This window comes from Cheilinus undulatus, linkage group 13 (assembly GCF_018320785.1).
Source record: "Cheilinus undulatus linkage group 13, ASM1832078v1, whole genome shotgun sequence".
Lineage (NCBI taxonomy): Eukaryota > Metazoa > Chordata > Actinopteri > Labriformes > Labridae > Cheilinus > Cheilinus undulatus.
In genome coordinates, this window is record NC_054877.1 from 35,636,558 (window position 1) to 35,662,567 (window position 26,010).

The window sequence follows — 26,010 nt, forward strand, 5'->3', positions numbered from 1 at the left end:
AAAGCTTTGGTGTTTTTTCCCCTTTATTTCATAACGAAATATTGTCCAGTTCTGATAAAACTTCCACTACACTATACTTACATCCGAGCTAATTCCTACACTGGTGGCTGCCAGAAGACAGACATGGAGTCTGAACAATCCATCTGCTTAGGTCAGGCATATACTGTGCAATTTCAAGACCACTCTGTAACAGACGTGTTGGATTGTCAGCTCATACTGTGCAATGGAATCGCTTACAGTGCACAACCAATGTGCACGATCGATGTGCTCACACTAAACTAACAGTCGTATGACCAAAATATCAAACATAACAGAAATCCATCTGACCAGTTGGGAGCAACTGGTTGGGCTATAGGCAGGTTGTGATTGGCCGTCATGTCCCTCTGTACACAGCACAAACGACGCACAATCTGACTGAAAGTAGGTTCAACTGCCAAGTGAGTCATGCAACTCAAAAATTGTGGTTGAATCTGATGAAATTTGCACAGTGTTTGCCCAAATTAAGTTGAAAGACTGGGACACAAATATAGTAGGACTATGTAGTGTATAGTCCTGGTGTAAATATAAATGTCTCAAGATATAATGACGGTGATATTTGCAGAAAATATGCTAAAAAGTGGGCATGGGTTTTGCACATTCAATGGACATGTCATTACTGAAATTTCCCTGGTGGTTAATAACACAGTCCTCTGTTGTTTAACAAACTGAACAATGTACAACAATAAAAAAATCTGTTGCTTTACCAGCCTTTGATTGCAATATTTAACTCCAAATTGATATTAATGTCATTTTAGACCCTTGTAGTCTCAAGTCCAGCTGTGTGCTCATTTTGAAGAAAATAGCAGATGAAGATGTGAAGTTCTGCTTAACTGATCCTGCGCTAGAGAGGCGGTTTGAATCCAGACACCAAAAGCAGAAATCTTTTGTTCTCCATCTGAAGGTTTTTTTTTTTTTTTTTTTACTGCCATCATATCCTGGACTGTGTAATTAATAAACCGCCAGCTTCAAACTGACCTGAATCGCGGTCATGAAGGCGGCGTGGACAAGCCAAGCCTTTGATGTTTCCTGAAATGCCGAATGTCTCTATAAGCCCTCATTGAAGGGAATGAGGGCAGGATGTGGTCTCACCTTCTTGGCATCATCTCCTGTTCCTATGGCTGCAAAAGGCCGCACTTTGGTGTATACCCAGTTTCAACAGCTCAACGCCTTTTGCATGAGCTGCTTTGATGCTTTGTGTCACTGACTTTTACATGACTTGGATGCCAGTGGTTCTTGTGAATAGCTTGGCTTCCAGCTGAATTTTGTCGCCAAGGTTTCCTTGAAATTCTCCAACCTGGAGCTGAAGTAAAGGAAAATTGTCTGACCTGAGGAATGAGACTAGTGCTTGCAGCCGAGGTGGCCTGATTTTGAAAAGCAGAGTCAAGGTTAAACAGTTGAAACTTGACTCCCTGTTAGAGTCAAAGGGGCTGTTGTCATCATGATCCTCCGATACTTTGAATGTTTAAAAGTTTCCTCAACTGCGTATATACCATCTGAGAGTTCACTGAAGTTCTTCGTCAAACACCGGTGGTTCTGAGTCTGTACGCCATTACTGCGCTTTGAAGTGCTTTGATCCACTATATTGACGTAAATTGGGGAGCAGCATGCTGGCTGTCCTGTTGTGCTAAGCATATGGGGTAAATGTCTTCCATGTGTGAAGCCCTATGAAGTAGAGATGAGTTTTTTCCAGAGAAAAAGAAAGGTTGGGAGATCCAGATGCGCTCAGTGCTCCCTCCCTCTGGGCAAAAATTTGTTGAATCAACCTTCTGCCTCATACGCCAGAGAAAGATGTTTTTAATTTGTTTCCTCATGTTTTATAGCATTTCTTCTAAACCACTTTTTTACTTCTACATCGCGTGCGTCTACCCACCTGGGAGTAATAACTGCTAATGACCAGCTATTTTGTCAAACGACAGCTATGATTTTCACTCCAGTGTTCAGTCATAATTCCGCTCCATGTTTTGTGTGAGTTCAGGGCCAAAGAGGAAGCGTTTTGGTTTCTTTGGCACACAGAGACCCCGGCCTGGCCTCCCCCCTCTCAATTCAGGGAGTCAAAGTTTGCCTCTCGTGTTGCTTGTGCAAACACAGAGTTTGGTGTTTCATATAGTTTTTCCCCTCCCTCTGAGAGGTTCAGAGAGGAGAGAGCCAGTTTGTGAATCATGCTGGTGTGGTGGGAGCTGCAGAGTGAAGTTTTGAAGTGGTCTGCACATTTTAGAAAGGAAGTAGAAGGAGTTGTAACAGTTGTCTTTGCAGCATTGGCAAAGTGCGTCAAATAAGTTCACTGAGGTTTCTCACCTTTACTCTTTTCTTCCAGTAAGTTTCACGTGTTAGATTTCCAAGAGCTACCTTCATTTGGGTCAAAAACATCATGAAGATAGTTTTAAAAAAAGCTCTGATGGTGTGTTTGTGCCCCTCTATGCACACATCATTTGTATGTGTTAAAATGAGAGGGAGGGTCACAGACACATCAACAGCAGGAGGCAGCAGACCGCCTAGTTTGCACGCCACCCGTTCAGCAGAGCCGTTCTGAGAGGGGGTGGGGGAAGCAGACAGAGTGGGGAATGGGGGGGGCTTGAAGAGCGCACGAGAGCAAAGGGGAAGAGGGGGTTTGAAGAGAAAGAGACTATAGAGCGAGGCTGGGCAAACAGAAACTCTAGCCTCAGTTTGTCTGAGAGTTTGACTTCCCTGAACTTTCCCGAGGTGGTGGAGAGTAACGAGATGAAGGAGCTCTGTGTACACGCCTCCCCCTCTTCCTCCACGTCTCCCGGATGTCCTGCGGGCCAGTCCTCCGTGAGATCAAGCCACTCAGGGACCCTAGGACCTCCACGCATGGTGTCGGGGGGCTCTGCGATGGACAGAGATCCTCTGAGGTCTGATTACGTGTCCATGTGTCTCTTGGCAGATGAGTCTTATCAAAAGCTGGCGATGGAGACGATGGAGGAGCTGGACTGGTGTCTGGACCAGTTGGAGACCATCCAGACTTACCGCTCAGTCAGTGACATGGCCTCTAACAAGGTAGGATCATTCACCTCAAATGTATCATCATGTGCATATGTGCAGACAGCACATTTGTAAAGTTTTGCATGCATATAACATGAAAAAGGATCACACACTCTTTGTTTGGAGGTGTCTCAGATCAAATAACACCTTGCAGAAATTTTTGATGTTTTTTTTTTTTCAGTAAGGTATTTTATGTGGAAATTACACCATAGATTCTGGGTTGACCAAAAACTCTCTTTGAGTTTGCAAAAATGCATCTGGATTTAAGTTTTTATAAGTAGAAAAATGCAATGTTTAATTGTCAAAGAGGTCTAATATTTGCATGACAACATTTAATCTCCAAAGAGTTTTTGAAAAGTATTTTTTTAAACACTAAAATGCTTATTCCATCTCACAGCACAACTTCAGCATTTGATAAATGTTATACGGTGCATTGCATGCCCTATCCACTGACATGATGTGCACCATAAGACCTCCTGGGAACACAGTACACTGTCATGATATTCAAGATGTTTTCCTAGTTTTAAGCCCTGATAACTTCTAATTTAATAACTTTTGCTGTAAGAGAACTCTATACTGAGACTGCTTTGTTACTCTGTATGTGGACTTGTCTGACCTGTGCACAGTTGGTCTTTGTTGCCTCGTGGTTGCCAATTTGCAAAGTGTATGCAAAATGTTAATTGCCTTTTGCCACACTGACGCACTTGCAAAGTAACAGCAGTTCTGTGGTAGTGTCTGAGCTGGCTCCATCGTTTTATGGATGTCTTGTAAAAAGTTTGGGCAGCAGTTGGTTTGCACAAATGATAACTGAGTTCCAGGTATGTTTGAAAACCATAAATGCACAATTCTGGGAAAGAGCATTGTTCTTCTCTGTAATTTCCTGAAATTATTCAAAGTAAACACATAGCAAGTAATACAACATGGCTGAGCTACAGATAAATATGAATATGATTCAGTCCTGCACTCAGAGCCATCCATCAATGATTCCAGTGCAGAGTGAATATTGGCTCTGTTGTAATGTTGACTGTAGTTAAACACTGGTCTACTTTCTGCAGTGACGTCATCACAAAAGGTCACACTAAAACAGACAGACATCAGTCTGCCAGACTAAAGTTTAAGATTAACAGAAAGTAAAGCCTCATTAGAGGAGAGTTCGTTCTGACTTTAAAGATAGATTCAACTGTTTTATTTTACCCAGTTAGAAAGTAGCAGTAACATTTATTGACATTGTCTTGGATCTAATTACTCTTTGCCTTGCAGAGGCAGTTTATTAAAAGCTGTCATATTTAGTCTTTTTTATGATCATTGCACTAGGAGCAGGAAAGGTCCCATCTACATTAAACCTGCTTTAAACAATGAAGTGAAGGTGCAGTAAAGCAGTGTTGGATGTTTTTTCTGCTAAAGACTCTGTCAGAGTTGTCTCATACTGAACATTCACAACAGTACACACCAGAGTGGGGTATTGGCACCTGCAACCAGCTGAATGTGGGTTTTTTTAAGCGGTGTTAGGTGAATTTGCATAATCTACCAGCCACTGGGGAAGGTAAATAAAATCAATCAATCAATTTTTGTTGGTTTAGCAGCAATTCATAACCAAAGTTATCTCAAGACGCTTTACAAAGACGGCAGGTCTAGACTGTACTGTCTGTTGTGGCCTATAATTGACCAGCGTTAATCATTGATATTTGACTATAACCTATTTTAATAAAGACCAACGTTGATCACCATGAGCACAGCACTAGCATCATTTAGCCCCATTACAGTGGTGACATAAACCTTCCTAAACAGTAGGGCAGGACTGTCCAGCAAACCAGGCTCATGTTGACGAAGTTGTAGAAGAGGGGTTGAGAAAGCAAGAAGAGGAGAGGGACAAGAGAAACAACAAAACACCAGATGAAAGACAAATTCATGGCAACAGTAGCTGAGCCTAATGAAGTGATTTAGTGACAGTAAACAGCATAAATTAAACTCATTTCTTCTTCTTGTTCCTACTGACTTTATGAGCAAAGCTGAGCAGACCTACACACTCACTGAACAGTAAAACCTGCCTCCTCCTCCCTGTGTCAGAGCTATAGTCAAATGTTTAAAGGCTGCTGTGTGCTGGGACGGTTTCATGTCAGAGTAGTTCTCCACTACAACTAGTAGAACTGCTAAAGTGTGTGGGGTTTTTTTGCAAGTCCAAAAAAACATTAAACAAAGCCTGAATTTTGGCTTGAGACTGCAGAAAACAAAATACTGAATTTCAGCAAGCCCAAAACTTAGAATTCTGGATTATGTCTGTGAATTTACAGTGCTCCAGTAGGAAGCACAGCAAATGTTTGCATGGTCAGGTACAGACAAATTGGTTAAAAATGCATGGTTTAAAATGATCAACCGTTCGGACTGTTTATGCAACTACTCCCTTTTACTAAATAGCACATAACTTGAGTATTATAATCCTTGATTTTTAAATAAAACCTCATTGAATAATGCTGCGATATTTAAAACCACCAGCCACAGCGGTAGATAGATGAAAAAGTTCAACTCCAATGCTGGTGCACACACAGTATCATGGCAGGTATTAAAGGATTACAAATAAGCAGGGGACACATCTGCAGTCAGTCTAAACAGTAACTGTAACAATATTGATTTAATCTGCAAGCCTGTCATGAAACTATAACTCAGCTAATATTAGTGTTATTATTTCTAGGCTGCTCCCATGTTGACAAGTGGCTGCCACACCACCTCTGAGTAATTAAGATACACCTGGCATTGTGAATGCCATGGTTATTCAATCATAATTTGATTTTTGGTCCTGATGCTGACTATCTTGAATTTTCTCCCAAAAGAAAAAAAGTGGAGCATGCTTCTGACGTTAAATCTGCTAATTGAAATGCTAAATATGGTCTACATTGTGAAACATTACATAGATTTATAGAATTCTAGATTAAAGCTGTACATACATTCTATAAATTTATAGGACTTCTTTTTAATATATAACTCATGTTTTCTGAGTTTCTGAAGGATAAGAGTTTGGCATAAGAATGCCCACCTTAGCTCTACTCATTTGTCTGTTTGTAAATTGTCTGTAAGGGTTAGTTGGTGTCAGCACATTCACTATGGCGACCCCCATCACTGGGTTTAAAACCCCCATTTCAGAAACAAATTGGTAAAGCTACGTTCATGTTTCTGGTGTATTCATCCTATAAGCAATGTTAGCTTAGCATGTTAGCGTAACTGTATTCACTTAATTGGAAATACTTACAGCTGAGTCAGATTTGAATCTTTATTAAAATGTGGTTTAAGAACAACATGAAATTTTGACTTTGTGATGATGCTTTGCAGAAATAATGGGATCATCTATGGTGTTACATTGATCCTGTAGGGGAGAGTTTCTTTCAAATTCTTTGGTGAATTATCCAATACTTAAATGGCGTTTTAAGAAAAAAAAAAGTTTTAATTGTGGAAATTCAGGGGATCTCAATAGTCTTTGAAACATCCTCATGTGATGCATGTCTATGAAAAACATTCAGTCCATTAACAGCCATAGACGTTACCGAAGAATCCCACTAGCATATGTCAAAAGAAAAATTAAATTCTTACTCCTCAAGGCAAAATCACTGCACAATCCAACTTAATAACTGAAATATAAAAAGGAACACATCTTTTTTAATTGGTTGAAGTGAATAAAGATAGACATTTTTTAAGATTAAACAAAGGAACTGTTTATAATTTATTACTTCCCTTTGCTTTGATGTAAATGAACGACTTTATGCCCATTTTTAACTTGATTACAGTTTGACCGACTTACCATACAGTGACAGTATTACTCAACCCCTCGCAAACAGTGGAGACAGTATGGCGGCGTCAGATTATAAACACCCAGGGTGGCGTTGTCCATATCCGTCCTTATTCTACTCTGTGGTCTGGGGGCGGTTTTGATGGGGGGAGTGTGCTCAGACCGTGGTGGGTGACTGTGACCGTGACATAGGTTTCCTGTCTCTTTATTTCCTGTGCCCCCCCCCCCCCACTCTGCTCCTTGGTTACCATATGACAATGGCAGCGCTTCGACCATGCGGCTAGGTTGAGTTTGAACAGAGAACCACGTCACTGGGACTGTCAGGACAATGGACACAAGGCTCAGCAGGCGCATAGCAGTACAGGCGCTCGGTCAGGCAGGCCGGGCACATTGTTCTCCTTGAGTCAGAGTCTTGTCTGTGTGACCCAACACCAGCTCTGAGCATTGTTGGCTAGCGGTGAAAGACTGGAGGTCAAGAGTTTATGATGTTCAGTTTTTAAATTCCTATCTGTGTTTGACTGTTGTGCAATCCATTCATGTTTTTAAGGAAAACTATTGATGAATACAGTTTTACTACTGCAGCATTATCTATTTCTTGTGTTGGATATTTGATTGATCAATAATATTTGAGTTTGATCAACAAGTTTAGGTCTGCTATTTCTTTAAAGCCAACACTGACTGCAACAAACAGACCATTGCTTTGAAAACCACTGATTACTGGAGGACTAATTGCTATCACAGTAACTGTCAGGATATCTGATAAATGTAACATCTGTCTTCTTACTGTGAATGACAAAAGGAAAAGACAGAAAAGTAGTAAGCAAAACTTAGGAGGGTGCATGAAGTAAACACTAAACAGTACGGGATGTTCAAGTGAACGAAGAGGGAGGGGGGAATGTCATCCGACTCTGACAGTGACAAGTTAGAAAAGCTTTATCAAGTGCTAGTGATTCATGCAGTCCCCTTCACCTTGTCTTACTTCATAATCCATCAAAAAGCTCAGTGTGGAATGAGTAATAACAGAAGAGCCTGAATTTATAAAGCAGTTTACAACTGTAAAGTAAAGTGACTATTTTGAAGAATTAAAATAAAAAATGAATCAAGGGCAAAGTCTTTCTTTTAAAATTTGTATAGATAAACTTTATTGTCTGTCTGAGACAAGGCACAGACAACACATAAGAACATACATTTAAAATCACATATATTAAAAGCAACAGCTGATAAAAAACAAGTATCGTGTGAACTGATAAAAACACACCCATTTCATATTGTTCAGGATGGTTATTGCAGCAGGAATGAGGGTTTTTTTGTAGATATTTTTCCAGGCCAGGGGAACTTTGTACTATCTGCCTGATGGCAGTAACTGGAAGGAATGGTGAAGAGGGGTCTTCTGTGGTCAGGGTGGCTTTCCTGATCACAGAGCGCTTATACAGTTCAGGAAGGTGATTTTGGGATGAACCAATGATTTTGCTGGCCTGATTAACTATGCGGGGGAGTTTTGTTTTATGTTTGATGGTGAGGGAGTTGTACCAGGATGAGATGTTGAAGGTGAGAATGGATTCAATGAGTGAGATATAAACCAGGGTTAAAATATGTTTGCTGACATTAAAAATCCTTAGTTTTCTCAGCAGATGGAGGCGCTGTTGTGCTTTTTTGTAGACAGAGTTAACATGCTGAGAAAAGGTGAGACAGGTGTCTAACTCTGTTCCCAGATATTTGTAGGACTCACCCTGCTCCACAAGCTGACCCTGGATCATGAGGGGGTTCAGAAAGTTTCTTTAATGACTAGCTGTATGTATGTTATATCCATCAATAAATCAATATTTAATCTTATAAATTTTTAACAAATTTTATCTCATCACACTTTCCAAAAACAGCAGGTCTAGACTGCACTCTTTGTTGTTACTTGCAAAGACTCAGCACTAATCCACCATGAACACAGCACTTGGCAACATTAAGCAAAGCTAAAGTATTGAGGAAAAACTTGCTTTTAGCAGGAAGAAACCTTGAACAGAATCAGACTCAAGTTTAACAGCTATCTGCCAGAGATTTACTTAGCTTAAAGGTGCAGTGTGTACATTTAGTGTAGTCGCATTCAGCAGAACAAACTTGGTAAATATGAAACCTTGTAATTCAAACTAGGCCTGTCCGAAATTGTGTTTTATCATTTGAGTATATAAAATTGTTTTATTTTTCATTAATTTTCTGCATCTTGCATGTTTCCACAGTATAGCAGGAGAGACTATATCACTTGCGCATTTCTTTTGAATCCACGTTTTACCTTGGTTACCACCAGACGTGAGCACTGCAATATAGAATCTGACTGTTACATGTTGATAATACTTTGAATTTTAAGTCCACTTCAGACCAAAGATTTGCGTTCGAGACTGTCACTGGCGACAGTCGCAGCGGTCTGTCTGTCACTCAGCCGTTGCGACTCAAATCAAGCCATCCAATGATTTTGCCTGTGATTCAGACCTCCTCCTCCTCCTGCAGAAAGTGAGTTAGGGGGAGATTAGGGACACTGAGCTTTTACATAAGAAAAGATGACAACGAAAAAGAGACTTTTTGATAAGTCATGTTTATTCTTCCCATGGGCCGATTAGAACCAACATTTCCCATATACTTTAATACGCTTGTGATCATTAAATGTGGTAATTAAAAAAATTACAGCTAGTCCACACTGACATCTGTTGTTCAAGAAAAACACAAAAAAAGACAAAAAAGAAGACTTGGCTAGCTTAAAAGCTAACAACTGCCAGTAACTGCGACGGGACACTGCCTGATCAACAGGAGACTACTGAATGCTACCTACTGAGGCAGTATGGTGGCGACGCATACTGACGCAGCAGCCTGGTGCTCTATCGCTAGCAGCAAAGCAAAGCCCTACACTCACACCAGAACTGACATTCTGTGTATAAGAGACTGCTTCTTTGACTACTGCAAAGGAAGCATGCCTCCAGAGTTTGAATCTTTCCCAACGGAGATTATCCGGAGAACGGGGCGCTCGGAGACTGAAAGGAGGAGGACGCGGCAGCAGCACAACCCCCACAGCAGGGTAGGGAGGAGGCAGAGATGGCGTTGTGTGAGAAGGTGGAAGCAGTGCAATCGAGACTGGCTGCAGGCTAGGCTAAGAGCAGCCCCACACAAACCTGCCGTACTGAGCATCTTTCTCCTGGGTGCCCACTCCTTCGACAGCGGGATGGACGATGTGTTTGCTGCTACAGAGGAGCCTGCCAAATGAAATTTCGTTGTGTTTTTGCTATGCAATGACAATAAACTATCCATCTATCTGATCTGAGGAAGCACAAAATAAATGACCATAGCCAGATATGATTGATGACACAACCATTCTCTGATCAACAGTGCTCACTTAAAGTTGCTTTGACTTTAAGTGTACTCCACTTGATGACTCCAGGACTGTCTGATAAAGTCCCAATTTGAGCTCAGATTTAAACTTAAAACATGACGACTAGACAACAGTGCATCAAGAACTGCAGCCTCTCTATGGCCGCCTGCTCTGCCAACTGAGCTAAACCTGCAACCCAAATTAACATTTCTAATGATGATGATAAACGTTAGATTGATATTCATCATGTACAGTCAGACGGTTGCTAAAGCAGAATGACACTTCATTGCTGTGTCTGAGTTTCGCTTTGCCATAACAATGACTTCTCTGTACATTTTCCCTCACTTAACACAGAATCTGCAGTTTCCCTCGTTCCCCTAAATTTATATGACGTGATGTTTGAAAAAGAGCCCATTTCTTTTCAGAGAGGATGTAATTGAACCCACCGTCAAACCCAAAGTGTCTCTACTTTCGGTGTCCAAGGGCGCAGGTGTATCCTGGTCTAAACGGGACCACACACCCTGCTGACCACCAGCCTGCTCACTGTGACCTCAGAGATGGGGGGGGAGCTGCCTCTCTGCCCCCTCACTATCATTACCCTCGCTACACTTTTTAATGCTGGAGCTGGTGGCGTCCTTGGACAAACTCTGCCATCTGAATCCAGTTAGAGGAGGGTAGAGCTCTGTGGGTTAGCGTGCGAGCAAGCAAGCGAGTGAGCCCCCGAGCGGGTAGGAAACTTTAACTCACGTGTGGTCACTTTAACTTTGAAGTGCCGCCGTTTTCAGAGGGGAAAAAATGACAAAATTATTGAAACAGATGTAGCGGTGGGTTTGTAGCTGCAGCAGGGGTAATCGACATTAAATTATAGTGTTTTGATTCGGTTTGACTGAAGCTGCAGTAGTGATTATGGTGCCTAATTGTAATTAAAAAGTTGAACCTCTGTAATCTGACGCTAGCATGGAAAATAAACCATAGACGGAAGGTAAATAAGAGCTTTTCTTCTTAGATTTGTTCCTTGGCTTCTAGGAAATGTCTTTCTAGTGTTTCAAAACTGTGCAACTCACTAATGCACAGTATGTTTGCACAATAAACAGCCTCACACGGGACAGAGGAAGCATTGGATCACTGTGGGTTTTGTGAAATTGCACAAAAAAAGTATTGCAATATGATGTCAAGCTGTGCAATCCTGCCTCTATCTCTGCTCTTTTTAGGTCAAGGTTAAAGTTTTCTGTTTAAACTCGGTGCACTTTTAAAGATTTGTCCTAGATATATTTATGTAATCTGTGATTTTCCTCCACATTACGTCAGCATGGCTTTCAGTTTAACTTAATGTCTGGGACTTTTTAGTGACAAACTCAGGTATGTTAAGTAGTTTGTAGCCTCAGGCCGTGTTAGGAGGCAGGACGTTTAGTAAGTGATTTCAGTGAATTTCTCTATCTAGTGAAGAAGGGGAAGTAGGAGGGGACGCATGCTCGGGCCTGTGCTGGAGGGAGGAGCCATCTATCTAATGTTAGACTGAAGAGGCCGGCCAGTTAAGTCTAGGCTTTATCGCCATACGTTTCCTGTCTGAGTCCATTTGACAAAAGAGTGTATAGAGATAGGAAGCAGCAGTTAGAGCATTAAAGAGGACTTACTGCTCGAGGATCTTTACTGATTCTTTTTTTCTAGTTGTGTTAACGGGTTTCTGTTGCGTGACAATGGGACTATGTTGTTCTGAAAAACAGGAGAAGAACTTTGAGATGCTCACAGGTTGGAAAAAGGTGAGAAAGTTTCCCACATTGTGCTACTGATCTGCTTTATGAAGAAAAAGTTTTAGTTTGACTTTAAGTTATAGTAATGTTATTTTTGGGGAGAAGATTGATCTGCAGCTTCCTTTTTGCTTGTTTTTGTTTCTGAATTTTCTACTTTTTTTGTTGTTTGTTCAAAGTTTTAGGCCAGTAAGATGTAACAGTATGCATATTTGGCTTAAAATGTTTGCATAGTTTCTGTACACATTTGAGTTAGCTCAAATGTAAATAGAGTTTTGGTATAACCCCAAGCATGTCATTTACATTGACGCAGTGACAGCAGTGTGCACCGTTTTGAATATTCAAACTTGATGATAGACATCAGCTTATTGCCTTCCTAGAAACAACCATAAGTTGAGTTTATGTAACATGTGGAGGTAACTAAAGAGGAGGGTTTGTTCTGAGTGAGCACTAACGTAAAAGGATGTGTGAATTACCACCATGCATTGAGTAATCTATTCTCCTGAACACAGACGCTGCCGTCACACCGTGAACACACGCTGTGTCTGAGCTGAACTATGTGACCCTGTGTGACTGACATGTGGCTTTGTGCCTGATTCATTTCTTATAGGTCACAATAATCGGCACTGTTCTGCAGCTTTAGAGAATCAATTACAAGTTTCCTTTTGAATGGAAGAAAAGCCGCCTGATTCCAATTCACATTTTTGTCCTTACGAGCTCTCTTTGATTTTTATGGACCGCCTCTGGCACGCTGGCTTTCTGAGTGCTGCCAGCTCTTTGAAAGTGGTTTTCAAGTTTCACAGTCAAGTAGATGTTAGCTGTCTGCTTGACAGATATTAGAGAGGATCTGGTTCTGTATAGGAAATAAAAAAGCCCTTGGAAAATAGCTCATATCAGAATCACAAATACTTTATTAACACCAAGGGGGAATTTGGGCTTCACAATTGCTCTTACATGAAGATATAAGAAAGAAATGTACAAAAATGTTCATCATATAGACCAGTGCTTCCAAAAGTGTGGACCGGGGCCCACTGGTGGGCAGCGAGAGAGCTTTTTACCTTATATCAAAATCATAAACATAATTCTGAAAAGTAAAATCAAGTTTTAAATGAATATAAAAATACTTGATTACATGTTAATTGTTTTTTTTTAAGTCAGGGATGTTACAAACAACACCAGATTTAACCTACATGTCAAGTTTTCAACATTTCTTTTGTCATAAGTACAGTATAGGTGTCATGGTTTAACTGGTGCTGAATTAACTGGAGCTGCTCCATTAAACATTCTACAAAGCTGCGTTAACTTTCCAAGGACAGGGTGTATGGAGTCACAAGGTGAACTAAAAGAGATTAATATAAGAAAAGAAAATATAAGTGACTTTGCAGACGTCTGCTTAAACAATATAAATGCTATTGGCTCACTATTTGTACTAAATGACCATGCAAACACTTTCCTGTGTTGTAAATGTCTCTGAAAAACTGGCATTTGCTTTGAAATTTTCTGCTTATGAAATAAAAATGCAGAGGCAGTTACTTGAGTCTCAGGTTATGGTTGAATGAGAGTTTTGGTGGGCCCAAGAACATTTTCAGGCTTCATATTGGGCTGTAGTGCACTGTAGTTTGTCTGAATTTAAATCTGTGCAGATGTGCATCCAAACTATGAATCTGTTCATCTGTGTGCGTCAGTATTTGAAAAAGATTTGCACAAGCTTGCTTTTTGCCTTTTTGTCTATAAAGAGATGTTAAAAACAGGATATGAGAGTTATATTACAGGAAAAGAATTAACCGCCTTATCATTCATATGAATTCATTATAAAGATAAGGATGTGGTTTACATCAGAGCATCATTTCTTGCTCCTCTCTATTAGTAGGAGACAGTCTGTAATTGTGTTTTGGAGGGTTAAGCCCAGTTATGTCAGTCTAGAGCACACAGCATGTATTAAATGTGTCTATATGTGATGTGATGCAGTGTGTTCAGAGCTTGGACCACCGTGAGAATGAATAAGGAAAGGGGGGGGTGGCATGTGACTCTGTTGCCATGGCGTTCAGGTTGTCGTGCAATTGGTGGTACACTGGTGGGCGGCAGACTGAAAACTCTCATCCGTTGTCTCAGTTTGTCTGTTTTTTTATCTGCAGCACAAGAAATAAGGCAGTGACGAAAAAATGAAATTTGGAACCAAAAAAGGGGGAATAAAATGTGCTGTAGTGTTTAAAATGAAAAAAAAAAAAGCAAGCCAATGTGGTAAATTAATACCCTCCTCCACCATGTGACAAACGCTGCTCTGCTTTGAAGCCTCACATTGCGCAGTGTGCGTTAGATCTGTTCTGCATTACTGAGCAGGAGTGCATGGGGAAGAAGACAGTGGGAGGGGGTTTGCAGAGAGCACAGGAGTGAGGGAGGAAAAGAAAGAGAGAGAGATAAGGGGGGGATTCTCCTGTTTTCTGCAGTGCTGTGCATGGCTCAGTGTTCAGCAAGGGGAGGGAGGCGGAGAGAGAGAGAGAGACTCCATCAGCCCTCGCCACAGGGGACTCTACTGCCAGAGCGCACCCCCTCCTCCTCGTCTTCTCCATCTTTCTGCATCGTCTTCCTCCCTGCTTTGCACAATCTGGGCTCTAGAAGGCTGGATGTCCCCCCCGTCGTATCTTGGAATAACATTGTGATTTAGAGAGACGTTGGAGAAAAGAAAAGGAAATATTGATCGTGTCCAAGGGGGATTCCATCACTCTCGCCAGCAGCATTGCAGTCTTGGAAAGGAGGAGGCGACAATATGATATTTGGTTGAGGATGTAGTGTAGGGGTCCGCCGCAGCCCCTTTTTTGGCGGTACAGCTGGGGCGTTTTTACCGCAGTCGAGCGTCAGGAGGCGGGGATTTGGTGGTGCTTTGAGCTGCAGGTTTCGGGGCTGAGCGCAGCCTTGGGGTCCACTCAGAGAGGAGCGTACAGGGCTTCTGCTGGGGAGCACCAGGGGCTCAGCACAGCTCAGCACCATGCCTGAGGCCAACTACCTGTTCTCTGTGTCCTGGGGATACATCAAGGTGTGTCCTGGAGGAGAGCGGGCATAGATGTGACTGTTTATGTTTGGTAGTGCATGTGTGCATATTTTGTGTATTGAAGTCTTTTCACTGCAGCTGGTGAAATATATGTCAGAATTTACTCTCTTTATGTATTATTTTTGGCTGAGTACTGATTCTGTCACCCTCTTGCTCAGTGTGCTGAGAAAAACTGGCACATTTTGTCTCCCTGAAAAAAATAGGAGCATACTGTGTAATAAAAGTATGATTTGTTTGCTGGCATGTGGCTTACCTAAACTAGGACCAAGAGGACGTAAACACGACCTTATATGGCGCTTAAAAAAAAAAAACAGGCCATGCTCTCAGGGGACATTTCAGTGAAAAATAACAGGAAATGCTGAATTCCTCTGCTCTGAAAAAGCACTAAAATGATGCAATAAATATGTCCCCTTTGTATGAAACCTTTTTCATCATGTATTTTTTTTTTTTGTCTTTTGTCTTCAGTTCAAGAGGATGCTGAACCGGGAGCTGAGCCACCTGTCTGAGATGAGTCGATCAGGCAACCAAGTGTCAGAATACATCTCAAATACCTTCCTAGGTGAGTACAGCTCACACAAATAACAACACACTCATTCCAAGAAGCATGCACAGAAATGTTCTGCATACATGAGGCGACATCCTTCTGGAGACTGCCAGTGTGCTTGCAGCAGAGGTTGTGAGGCCACCCAAAGCATGTGTTAAGTACCTGGTGTGCTTCAGCACTCTCAAACCAGTCTGATCTAGTCTGCAGGGGAGAGACAGAGAGTCCCCTCTCTCCAGCTGGAGGCAAGAAAGGAGGGAAGGACACGAGTAGAGAGAGGGAAGACTCCCCTCTGCAAAGATAAGAGGCAAAGAGGAGGAAAGAAGGAGGAGAGAGTACATACAGTGCCATCAGGTCTTCTCAGATGCTTTATTATTCATCAGGAGGATGGCAGCAGTATTTCCCTGACTCTAAAAGCCTCGCAGCGTTTTATGACTCACTGCCAGCCCGCTCAGTCTGCCTCTCAGGTTTTCCACCTTCCCATCAAACTTAACGGCATCATTCACCCAGACAGGGTGCTTGTCAAGGCTGTGTCTGCACTGATGCCCTGCTCCTGTGGGGATACACCTCCATCTTTATACACTAGTAACAGGGTAATGATGATAGAAAAAAACAGGAGTGGTGCGGTGAAACATTCTGAGACAATGGAAGAGGCAAACACAGAGGAAGAGGAAGTCATCTTTTTCTTTGAAGCTCTGTGGTTTTGTTGTCATCTGCTTTGTAGCTAACACCTGTCAGGTGTAGTGAGATCACTTTCTTCCTGTGCTTTGTGGAGAGCACAGCAGGACTGATATATTTCCTCTGTCTTGCTGCAGCGTAAGTGGTGCACAAACTCACAAAGGGAGTCTCGCTCACTGCAGACTGCAAGACATGCACCAAACAAACCCGCATACTACCATGTTCAGGCTTAATGAGCCAGTATTTGAAGATTTTGTGGATTGTTATTGCAGTGCTCCTCAGTTTCTCAGAATAAACGGGCCAATGAAGCTTTTTCTGAACACATGCATTGCTTTGCACATGAATTGAGCACGTGTTGTACTTTTCCATATTGCACAGTTCATAGTTGTCATTTTACTGATTCCTAAACTTTGACGAATACTTGTTTCAATAACAAGACAACGAAATGCAAGTCTTGGCGTGCAATAATGTGAATTTTATTTCTTTTAATCTCCAAAAATTGCAGGAAGTCTCCTGCATACTGTCGTAATTGCACAAAGACATTGGCAGCATATTGGCACCAAAATATTGCCAATGTATTTATGAGAGTTATCGAGTGTTCCATCTGTTTTGCTTGAGGCAACTTTGTGTTTAAAGTACAACCGATGTTTTGTTTAATGTGTTTTTTTCCTTTTTTTTATATATATTTTTGGGGCGTTTTATGCCTTTATTTATAGAGAAGGACAGTGTGTAGATAGGAGGGAGAGATATGTGGGAAAGGAGCCACAGGCCAGACTTGAACCTGGGCTGCCCACATACATGGGATGCACTTTGACCACAATGCCATCTGCTCTCTGATGCTTTTGTACTTTCTGATACTATTGGTCATTAAATAGCTTGTTAAGGAGCTTGTATAGTTTAAACCCCATAGTGTTGAAAAGTATTTTGGCAACTTTAGGAACCTTTTTAGAGCCATGAATTCAGACATCATCCAATCTGTTTGATGCACAAGTAAACCTGCGGGCTTTGCTTTAAAGCTCTTCATTCATACAGACTATTTCTGTGCATGCATGCTTTTTAATCCCCCCATTTGCAGTCATAACATTACAAATTATAGGAAGTTAAAGGATGAATACTTACTCAATGAACTGTAAAACCCCATTGGCACTTCTGAACTATTTGTCTATCACAGTCTCTTTTATGTAAAGTAATGTGTTGTTTGGGGCTCAGCATTTGCGTTTTTTAGCTGTCAAGTGACATTTATGTTAAGCAGAGTAAACAGTAACTGAAGGACTGCCTCTTAATTAAATAAGTATCAGTGCAGCTTTAACGTGTTGTCACATAGGTGTTAGAGGTCAACTGTCTCCCTGTGTTAACTTTGCTCACTCTCTGCAGGGACACAACCCACCATCAACAAGTCTAGCCTGTTTTTGTCTTCAGAGCTCCTGGAATAAGAACACTTTTTAATTCTTATTTTTATTGTTTTTTTCTTTTCCAGACAAGCAGAATGAGCTGGAGCTTCCATGTCCGGTCCCTAAGTCGAGGGAGAGGAAGAGGAGGCAGGGCCAGCAGCAGCAGCACCAACAGCAGCAGCAGGGTGGGATGATGACTCAAATCAGTGGAGTGAGGAAGGTCAGCCACACGCCCAGCATCTCTGGAGGAACCGGCAACCGCTTCGGGGTCAAGACAGACCAGGAGGAGCTGCTTTCAAAGGTAAGAGAAGGGCATGGCAAAAGAAAACAACATATAAAATCCTGTTACCCGCTGGAATACTCACAGATGTTTCTTCCTCTTCAGGAGCTGGAGAATATCAACAAATGGGGTCTAAATATCTTCAAAATCGCTGAGCACTCACATAACCGACCGCTCACCTGCACCATGTACACCATCTTCCAGGTTAGTGCCTCCATCCTGCAACTTTCCCATTTTGATCTCAGTCAGAAAGATCTTTAATAAAATATGAAAGCTTTGATACAAACACATACACAGCTACAGTAAACATAAGGCTCAGCCCATGTCAGCATGTACCATATGTTCACCTGGCCAAAAGACAGCTGCTAGAGGACAGCTGAAAAAGATATCTAGCTGTGAATCATCCTCATTTACAGCTCTTTCTGCAAGAAATGAGTCACAATTTGTTGATTATGGTGTCAGAATAGACTGAAGGTCTGATCGCTTGTCCACTGACTACTACAATTTGTTTAAATCAGTGCAGAAAAACATGCTGCATCCCTTCTCACTGTTGTTTTTTTCCTTCTGTCCTATTGTGTCATATACAGGAGAGAGACCTGATGAGGACGTTCAAGATTCCAACAGACACCTTTGTGACGTTCATGCTGACCCTGGAGGGACACTATCACTCGGATGTGGCGTACCACAATAGCCTGCACGCCGCTGATGTAGCACAGTCAACACACATCCTCCTGTCAACCCCTGCGCTCGATGTAAGCTACTTTGATGTGAAAATACAGAGCACAATCAAACATTTTCAGCTTTATTCGTTGCTGAATTGGTTGTAAATTAGGTTGCCGATACTCAAAGTTAGGCCACACAGCCAACACCTTTTCTCAGCTTCTTTATTATGATATAATTATCTGACTGGCATTAACGTCATCAATGCTGGCAAGCCCCTGAAATCGCATGCCGAAGAGGATGACACATGCGAGGATTGGCCTTTGAACAATCGTCTGACACCTTGCTCTGCCAGTTTATTTCCTCTGAAGCTCATCTGTTTATTTCCTTTTCTCCCTTTCTTTAAACACAGGCAGTCTTCACTGATCTGGAGATCTTGGCGGCCATTTTCGCTGCAGCCATTCATGACGTGGACCACCCAGGAGTGTCCAACCAGTTCCTCATCAACACCAGTAGGCCCCTTTACTGGATTTCCACAACCATGTTTTATTTAGTCTACATTTACAAGAGAAATATTTGCACGCTTTTGGAGGATCTGTCGCTAACACAGTGTTTTCTTCAGGGATATTGTTGCCAAGTTTAAAAAACAGCACTGAATTTAACATCTCCCCCCCCTCTCCTCTGCCTGCAGACTCTGAGCTTGCTCTGATGTACAATGATGAGTCAGTGCTGGAGAATCACCACCTGGCTGTGGGCTTCAAACTGCTGCAGGAAGACAACTGCGACATCTTCCAGAACCTCAGCAAGAAGCAGAGGCAGACGCTACGCAGGATGGTCATCGACATGGTGAGCAAATGTCTGCACGCCTGTACATGCTCTCATTCTTATGTAAAAACACTTAATTTATTCTGTCATTCTCATTCGTGTCCCTTTTATCCTTTCCAGGTTTTGGCAACAGACATGTCAAAACACATGAGCCTGCTGGCCGATCTGAAAACGATGGTGGAAACCAAGAAAGTGACGAGCTCTGGAGTCCTGCTGCTGGACAACTACACAGACAGGATGCAGGTAAGAAGCACACTTAGGCACAAATACACAAAAACCAGACAGTCTGATGCACCGAAGAGATCTAAGGTGTTGAATTATTTATGTTTTCTGCAGGTTTTGCGTAACATGGTTCACTGTGCCGACCTGAGCAACCCCACCAAGCCTCTGGATCTGTACCGACAGTGGACAGACAGGATCATGGACGAGTTCTTCCACCAGGGAGACAGAGAGAGGGAGAGGGGGATGGAGATCAGCCCTATGTGTGACAAGCATACAGCGTCAGTGGAGAGGACACAGGTAGAGTAAAATTAAAACATTAAGCTCCACAAAACAGAGACAAACAGAAATGCTCATGACCTTTTCTGCACATTTATAATTAGGGATGTTACATATCTACTCAAATCAGGGTATGATATGTGTCACAATATTTTATATCTTCATAGATACTGATGTCAGTTTATGAATAAATGATTCTTTACTGTCAATTGGCATTAAATTTCCTCCCAGGGGGTGTAATTGATATATTTTGGTTTCTTAAGCATGCAGTATTATTATAAACATTATATATATGATTAATTCCACTTGATCCACTGAATGACAATCTGTCACCAAGCTCAAAATTGGCAGAAATTGGTTAAAAGTGACATAAAAGGAAGCAAAAATGGTATGAAATAGGAAAAATTGAGTAAAGGAATGGGAAAAATGGGCTGAAAGTGGCAAAAGTGGGTTAAAGGTGTAAAATCAGTCAAAGTGGTAAAAGGAGGCAAAATAGGGCAGGAAAAAGTGTTGAAAAGTGGTTAAAATTGCCTGGTTTTATATCTGCTTTATCCATTGTGCAGCACTTTGGAAATCTTTGGTATTGATTGAAGTGATGTACAGGATTAATTCCAGTGAATTTGTGAGACAAAGCGTCACGGAGTTGATTTTTCTTTGCTTCATTAGGGCTCTAGCATTGATCAATTTTGTCGGCAAATCACTGACGTCTTTGTATTTTACTTCCAGGTTGGCTTCATCGATTACATTGTCCACCCACTGTGGGAAACATGGGCTGACCTGGTCCACCCTGATGCCCAGGACATCCTGGACACCCTGGAGGACAACAGGAACTGGTACCAGAGCATGATCCCACAGAGCCCCTCCCCTCCTTTCTACAGCAGCGATGGGGAGGGCGGCTCACACGGGGAGCTGGAAGGGAGACCTGCGCCAAGTAAATTTCAGTTTGAACTGACGCTGGACGATCAGGGCGGAGACGGGGAGGGCGGGATGATGGAGACTGGTGTGACACTCCAAGACCAGCCTTCTGATGAGGGCGGGGTCGAAATGACGACTCGCGACGTCTCGCCGGAGGAAACATAGCTGGACTGCCGCCGTTTTCGAGCAGCTTTATGCTGTTTTCAGCTGAAATCTTTTGGTTGCAGTAGAGAAATCCTGCAATCCTGCTCTTTGGAGCTGCCTAGCAAAGAGGGCCTGACTGAATGTGGGGCACCCCTGCATACAAGGCTAGGAAACCCTGTGGCAGTTTGTCTTTGAGCCCCCTCAAATGGAGCTGGTGGAGAGTAGCATCTGCTCTTTAGAGGGGACTACTGAGAGGCTGAATCCTCACAAAGACGGTGGAATGGACGATGTGTGTCTGAGGACTGGGACGATGAAACTTCCAAACTTGCACTTGAGGACATTTTTATGTTCATTCAGATTCTTCGTATTGTGTCGGGATCGGATGCCACCTGTTAAAGCGTCCAACCAAAACTACTTGTCCACGATTTCTGTGTAACCAAGTAGTTCTTTTTATCACTCGTCACTTGTGTGCCTTTTTTTTTAACAACCTTGTCTTTTTGTAAGTGTTTTTATAATTTATTGAACACATTCATGTAGCTGTAAAAATGTTTAAGATTTTCTACAAGCGGACGTAATTGTCTCACACAGTCTTCCTGATGTTCCTGCAATAGTATAAGCTTGTTCTCACGTCTGGTGGATGTATCTCTTAAATCAGCTGACTTCCCAGCACAGTTTGCACTTTGTGGCAGCAGAAGGCGAGGAGAGAATCAATAACTAAGAGTGGCGTAAACATGCAAAACCAAAAATGAGAATTCAATTTGGTTTGAAATATGTTCATTCAGCTGTTTTCAAACAAATCATTTCATAAGCACTTTGATAACCCACAGATTAAATTATTTCAAGAAGAAAAATTGCCATTTTAAGTCAGAAAAAGCATCTAAAGTTAAAAAAAAATCCAAAGATCCCTTGAAGGGAGCACTTCAGTGAATTCACTGCCACGTCTGTAAGCTTGATCCCATGCTTAAAGGGAAGTAAAACTTCCAAAACAGCTATTTCTTCCTGTAGCTAGACAAGTAGTTAGGCCTTTAGGTTCTGTATAGCAATTAATTTTCTTAGTAAATCAACAAAAAATCCCCTGTCTTTGTTTTGCACCAACGTCATAATAGATCTGTTTTCTCTGTAAGTCTTGATTTGCTCTCACAAACACACCTGCTGTGGTTAAAAAGCATTCCATTGTCGTGAATACACCGTGATTTGTTTTGACCTTCTGAATGACTGTGAGACTGTGTGCACATTTGAAAAAGAGACTCCTGTTAGCTATAAAATAATTATATCCTGTAGTTTTTATTCCAGCACTTTGACTAAGTCGACGGTTCAGCAGCTGGTTGCTGATCCGTTCAACACTACCTTGAAGGTACATCATGTGAGCTGCAACCCGACGATATCGTGTCAAGGCATGATACGAGTGTGAGTGAGAGAGTGTTTGTGTGTAACAGAGTTGCACAGTCTCGTTGATTCTTCAGCTGTTTGTAACAGTCTATTTATTATCCTATTCTTGTATATGATAATATTGGTATTGAATGTTAATATTCCCTGTATATTTGTTATTATTTATATGCACTACCACATGTCACAGTTTGACTGAACTTGTCTGGTGGTTCTGATTTATTGTACTCAACAAGCTACTTTGCTATGAAGTGAAGTTATGCAGTTCAGTTTTTGACAGTTTGAAATGTAACGTTTGAACTGTTTGATGATCCAACAACACCTCGGGTGAGGTGAAGAAGTCGTCTGGATTTTGTTTGTCTGGATCCAGATTAAAAAGGCTGAATCTGTGCTGCAGTAGATCATGTACGGTGACGGGTCATTGTACAGCTAAAGGAATATTTGCTGAAATATAAACGTTTCAAATATATTTTTTCAGTGTTTTCCTCACAATATATGGTTAAACAGTGTATGTTGTGCTCAACAAATGTTTTCTATCAGATTATTAAAACGGGCATGTATTACAGAATTCTTTGGTCTTTGTTGTTTGTTTGATCACAAAAGAAATTATAAGAAAAGGTTACATTAGCAGATTAATTGATATCTACTGAACATGTTATTGTCCTTATCTTCAGAGTAGGGATGCACTAAATTATTGGCATGATATTGTTATCAGCAGATAGCTTAAAAAGTGTAATATCAGCAGATATGAACATTTCTGCCCAATTTACAACCAAGGCTGCCCATAAGGGGGGATAAAGGGGAGTGTTTTCTGAAGCCCTGTCAAGTTGGGGGCCCATATACGTCAGCAAAATCATGGTCCTTTGTAAATTTAATCTGTGATATCTGTATTTATTCATGCTGTAGTACAATGTAGACTTTTTCTCTTCTTTAAACAGAGTTACCTTATTCTGAACTGTCATTTGGAGGTAGAGTCAGACTTAATAGCTAAGCCATGATGTGCACAAATGCCAGGATGCCAAAAAAATAAAGCAGAATAAACTGAGACAACTTTAAGGGTTGACCTATTAAATTATTGTGGCAAAAAAAGGTTAAAAGATGAAAGAATATGCAGAAAAAGCGGTGAAACAGGATTTAAATAGGTCAATAGTGAGCAAAAAAAAAGGCTTAAAATGACAAAAATGGGTTAGGATGGCTCAAAAGGGGTGAAAATTTGCAAAAATATGTTTTAAAAAGTGGTGAAAATGGATTTAAAGTGGCAAATATAGACAGAAAAGTGGTGTAAATGGGTCCAAAAGTATCAAAAAATGGGCTTCACTCAAAAAAGGGTGAATAATTGGTTAAAAACTGGGCAGGTAAGGGTGGTGAAATTGGAGTAAAAAATGGTGAATATGGGTCTCAAAGTGGCAAAAACAAAATGGGTTAAAGGAATACAAATTGTAAAAGTTGGTTAAAAGTGGCCAAAAGATGCAAAAATAGGCAGGAAAAAAGGGGTGAAAAGCAGTTAAAAGTGGCAAATATTGGTTAAAAATTGCAATAATGGGCAGAAAAGTTGTTAAAAGGGTTTAAAAATGGATGCTCATGGGTCAAAGGGTAGCAAAAATAGGTTGAAAATGGAAAAATGGGACAAATAGGGTAAAAATGGGTGAATATTGGCAGAAATTTGTTAAGAGGCAGAAATGAGCAGGAAAGAATGGTAAAAGGGGGTCAAAAGTGATGCTTGTGGGTCATAAGCAATCAAAATGGGTTAAAAGAGGCAAAACATGACGAAGAAGCCAAAAAAGGTCAAAAAGTGGCACCATTTGCCATCAAAAGGGGCTAAAACATAGAACCAATATATTTTCAGCTTTAGAAGCCATTAAAACTTTGACACAGTTTGCTAGATTGGATGCCAGCACGAATGCTGCTGATCCAACACATTTATTGATATTCATGAATCACAAGTGGGGCAGCCTATTTCTTGTGTTTCTCAGGGGCCTGGCAAATTCTGTGGGCAGGCCTCTTCACAAGAAATGCTTTTACAACAAATACCTGCCTATATTGGCTGTAAATATTGGCCTTATGAACCAAGAAGTTAGTGGAGTTTTAGGCTGGACCAAAAGGCCTACGTATGTCAGCTGAAGTATTTTTCTTTTACTCACCACCATTCCTTTCACGTTAAAGTCTGTTTAAAGATATTACTTCTCAACCTTTTTTTCTGTCAAGGCACCTTTTCAAAATCTGAAAAAAATTCAAGTCACCCCTGTCAACATGTTAACATTGATGTCCCCATGACATCTGAGCGATTAGTGTAGTGGTAGAATTTAGAAGATCAGTCTCAAAAATCATCTTGAAACATTTAAAAGGCCTTTATTTTCAAGAAATGGCAATGTAGACCTCTGGAAAACACTTTGATGTGTTTCAGCATACTTGTCAAACTGAGGCTGGTTTATGGACTAACGTGTTTATTTATTCCTCAAACTTTATATCTGACTTAAAACACCGTCAAACAGAGCAGCTGTCAAATCTAATGGCTACAATAAAACAATATATTTCAAAAGGCTTATTTTTTAAATCCCAGGCACTGCTGCATCTTCTTCCATTCACTTCTGTTGTGTAAATGATTGACAGGTGTCATGGCCCCGCCCCCTTGGTTTACTGTTCACTTGGGCTAAATTCATTCAGCTCCCAGGACACTGACTTTGCAGTAGTTTTACAGACTGTAGAAAAAAGAAAGTAGTGCATCTCTTTAAAAGGCCACAGTTACAACATTAATTCTGTTAGCACTTTTATAGCCATTTCTATTATTTTGGGACTTGTTGGTATGATTGACGCCATTGTGGTGCTAGGTCAGCAGCTGAGATCGGAGAGAAACTTCTTACAACAATGGTTGCCTGAGTTCTTCCCCAGTTTAAGCTTTATTGGGCAAAGAGAAAGCCACTCTTTTGGACATTTTTATAAGGTTAAAACTATCAGGGAAAAATAAAGTGTCATCATGATCTATTTCATTTTTTGTTGGTTGAACAAGACAAAAGAACATGGGGAAAGGCATGTTCAAGAAAATTTGGATTAAAGATGAAAAATCATGAGCTATTCACAAAATCTGCAAAAAAAAGTTTACTCTTGGGACAGCTGGAAATCAGAGCTGATGAGTCCTACAGTGAATCCATAAAACATCAATGCTGCATGGAGTAAAAAATGTACTAAACCCTTTTTTTGAAAAAGGCTTTAATCCGTCTTAAAAAGCCGTGAACTCCACTCCACTCTAGTGTATTACAGTCACTTTCAGCATCAAAAACAGTAGCACAGCAGCAGCCAGATAACAACAAAGAGCTTTAAAAGGCAGACAACAAACACGAGTGACGTCAGTGACCCAGTCCATTATGATTCTATCTGTTTCTGTTTTTTAACTTCCATTTTTGTAATTCTGTGGGGAAAACCAGCCAGCGCTTTCCGTCATTTCCCTGCAGTGACACCGATGACACATCTCCCCTCAGATTTGGGTTCAGAGCTGCTGGACGCTGAGGCAACAATGTAAACAGGAAGAGCAGAGATAGTGAAGCTATGTGCAGAGCCCTCAGGGCATTCACTCTCCCATGGCTGAGAGCACCTTGACCCAAGTAGATAATCATCTGAATACGTGATCAACAGGAGGGCGAGAATCAAAACCAGAGATCTTCTTTAAAGATACAAGTTTTTAAAAAAAACAATATCAACTTGACAGACAAGGCAGGAATGAACTAAAGGTAT

General features: G+C 41.2%; 1 protein-coding gene across 5 annotated transcripts in view; it reads left to right on the forward strand.

Moving 5' to 3' along the window:
• The window catches only part of LOC121519628 (cAMP-specific 3',5'-cyclic phosphodiesterase 4B-like), a 92,263-nt gene extending 69,420 nt beyond the window's left edge, over positions 1-22,843 (forward strand). For all 5 annotated transcript variants that reach the window (XM_041802413.1, XM_041802415.1, XM_041802412.1 and 2 more), the window contains 10 exons: positions 2,942-3,054; positions 15,429-15,522; positions 17,660-17,874; positions 17,959-18,057; positions 18,441-18,605; positions 18,926-19,025; positions 19,205-19,359; positions 19,459-19,581; positions 19,675-19,857; positions 20,563-22,843. In XM_041802413.1, the coding sequence (XP_041658347.1) occupies positions 2,942-3,054; positions 15,429-15,522; positions 17,660-17,874; positions 17,959-18,057; positions 18,441-18,605; positions 18,926-19,025; positions 19,205-19,359; positions 19,459-19,581; positions 19,675-19,857; positions 20,563-20,916 (1,601 nt within the window). In that variant the 3' untranslated portion in view covers positions 20,917-22,843. The remainder of the gene's footprint in view (positions 1-2,941; positions 3,055-15,428; positions 15,523-17,659; positions 17,875-17,958; positions 18,058-18,440; positions 18,606-18,925; positions 19,026-19,204; positions 19,360-19,458; positions 19,582-19,674; positions 19,858-20,562) is intronic.
• Positions 22,844-26,010: the final 3,167 nt, after the last annotated feature.